The sequence below is a fragment of the Anopheles maculipalpis genome, chromosome 2RL, assembly GCF_943734695.1.
Source record: "Anopheles maculipalpis chromosome 2RL, idAnoMacuDA_375_x, whole genome shotgun sequence".
Taxonomy (NCBI): domain Eukaryota; kingdom Metazoa; phylum Arthropoda; class Insecta; order Diptera; family Culicidae; genus Anopheles; species Anopheles maculipalpis.
In genome coordinates, this window is record NC_064871.1 from 96,771,885 (window position 1) to 96,774,777 (window position 2,893).

Genomic DNA, 2,893 nt, shown 5'->3' on the forward strand with positions numbered 1-2,893 from the left:
AGCAGACAGTAAGTAGATTGTGCTTAAATGGGATTTAAGACCAGCATCCAGACCAGTGATGAGATTTAGCTGCAGCAAAGATTAAACAGTACTTTGGCTGGCGAAGAGCTGAGCGCGAAAGAAAAACCACAACAAACGGCTTATTTGTTCTTGTTGTGTTAAGTATTGTTTAACGGTCCGTTCGTTTAGTTCGTATAATACAGTTTACGAGAAAAAGGGTAATATAGACAAGAAAAACAGTTACAAAAATTCAAATTTTGCAATTAGCAAATATCAAAAGTATTCTTCGTACCTAAACAAGTATTCGCTTAATTGCACTCTTCTGTCGGTGCATAAAATGACCCACAAATGATAATAGAACTAACTGCATCCTCACTTGAAGAACAGCTGCAGCTTACAGATACCCGTAGCTAAGTCAATAGCAGATAAAGCGGTCAACCGGATTGACAAAGATTGTCTTATCTGATGCAGTGTGTTTTTTGTTGTAACAATAAAGCAGAAGCCGCTTGATGACAATTTCAGTGTGTTTTTTTTTGCACTCTCTAGACCACCAAAGGAATGTGTTTGTCTTCTGATAACTCAATATAGCCTTTCCGGATTAAAAGAACCTTTCGTAAACATTAGCCATCACGAGTACAATCTGTCGCATCACGAGAAGTGTGTCTTTGATTATTACGCTTGAAGCCAATTTAGGTTGAGTCGTTTATTTATTCGGAATTTCAATAATGACAGTCCCAAAATTCTTCTGGCACGTGCGATGGCTTTGAAATTAATTTAGCAAGGCACAAAACACGTTCGATCTACGGTGATCAATGATGAGACCGTCTCTCCGTCTACACTTTGCAGAATAAGCTTTTTTTAAATCTGTTGCCGCCAACAGTGGTGGTTGTTTTCGTGATAGTCTAGCCACAACAACAAGAACACCTACTGTTTGAACAGTTCGGGAACACACACTTATCAAGCTGGCACATATTGTTTGATGATCAGCATGTGCTTTACAGTCTAGAGCACTTTGCCTGATCACAAGAGCGTGCTACATTCGAGTACTCCAGTATACGACGAGACGTCGCTGCGATCAGCCGGTACCATGGGCACGCGTCAAGATACTCATCGCTTCGAACTTCAAAATGTGACAATCCGTCCATCAACAGCTGGTCCGCTCGAGGAGGAAATAAATCGTGTAATAGGGGCTGGATCACGCGAACACCCTTTACATCTGCTCGATCTGGACGATCTAATAAGAAAGCATCTGATCTGGCTAAGGTCTATGCCACGGGTGACGCCGTTCTACGCTGTCAAGTGCAATGACGATCCAGCAATTCTCGCAACTCTTGCGGCATTAGGAACTGGGTTCGATTGTGCCTCGGAAGCGGAAATACGCACTATTCTTGGGCTGGGCGTTACACCCGATCGTATCATCTTCGCTCATCCGATTAAATCTGTGCAAGCACTCGCGTTTGCCAAAGCCCGCGGCATCCGCCGTATGACGTTCGATAATGAGTGTGAGCTGGAGAAGGTAGCCCGCGAATATCCAGAAGCTGAGCTTGTGCTACGCATCCGACACGACTCTGGCCGTGTGCTGATTGCATTGGGCAAAAAGTTTGGTTGCGATGCACGTGGCGATGGACGTCGATTGCTGGCACGTGCGAAGGAACTCGGTGTTTCGGTAGTTGGTGTAAGCTTCCACGTTGGTTGTGGAAGTTTAGATGCAGACTGTTTCTATCATGCGGTAGCGTCTGCACGATCAGTGTTTGATTATGCACGGGATGAGCTTGACATGCGGCTGTGGTTGCTAGATGTTGGAGGAGGATTCCCCGGGGACAACGATAAACCGATCGATGAGTACGCACAGGCAGTGTGCCGAGGATTGAAGGAGTTCTTCCCGGACGATAAGGATGAAGTGTTTGTTATCGGAGAACCAGGCCGATTTTATGTTGGATCTGCAGTAACACTGCTCTCCACTGTGCAGGGTAAAAAGGTTGTACGTGATGAAGCAGATAATGTGCAACAGATGATGTACTACATAAATGATGGAGTGTTTGGAACCCTGTTCGATTGGCTCAGCTTGAGGGAGATAAAGGACCTTAAGCGGGCGGTTCCATTGGTACGAAAGGAGCGAGAACACGAGCGTACCTTTCCGACGACAATTTGGGGTCCTACCTGTGACTCGACGGATATCGTGTGCGAAGATGTGGAGTATCCGGAGCATCACATAGGAGACTACATCGTTTTTGAAAATCTCGGTGCATACGGAATGACATTTGCGACCAATTTCAACGGATTTCCAAAGCCAACGGTGCAGGTTTACATTAAAGCCGACATGTGGTAAGTGTTCGAACTCAATTTTGGTCACATCAATGTGTCATCCTCTTATCAATGGAATACCGACAGAAGAAAGTTAATTAAATTGTATGTCCTGTGAGGTCATCATTGCTTCATGCACTCAGAGCTTGTAGAGTTTTTGATAGTACTGACTTATCTCCCTTTCTCTCTGTGTTATAAATTGGAAGCTATTTTTTATTAATTTATAGAGGCTTTGAGTCTATCAAAGGAAGCTATTACAATATTAATTTCGCCTTTTGCTTTCACTCAGAGAGAACCACTTCCTAGGAATACCCTTTCAAGAGCAACAATAAACTCTTCCATTCATGTGCCCCCGGTGTTGTATGCCAAGTGTTCCATAATTTGACCAAAAAACCCATTACATTTCCTCTGTCCCGAAACCATGCTACAACATCTCCGATGCCACTTTCGCTTGCAGGAACATGCTTCTCTCGATCGCCAGCAAGGACTGGAAGCAGAAAACACTCACCTTCTTCGAGGGCATCCTAGAAAAAGCTCACTAACAAACAACACGGCTAACGCGGACAGCTTTAAATTGTATTGCTTTGTG

At 44.3% G+C, this 2,893-nt stretch overlaps 1 protein-coding gene across 1 annotated transcript; it reads left to right on the top strand.

The window, feature by feature from the left end:
• Window positions 1–1,087: 1,087 nt before the first annotated feature.
• Window positions 1,088–2,893, top strand: LOC126568212 (ornithine decarboxylase-like). The gene is made up of 2 exons (XM_050224655.1): window positions 1,088–2,325; window positions 2,762–2,893. Exons 1-2 carry the CDS (start codon window positions 1,088–1,090, stop codon window positions 2,844–2,846), a joined length of 1,323 nt encoding a protein of 440 aa, XP_050080612.1. The 3' UTR covers window positions 2,847–2,893.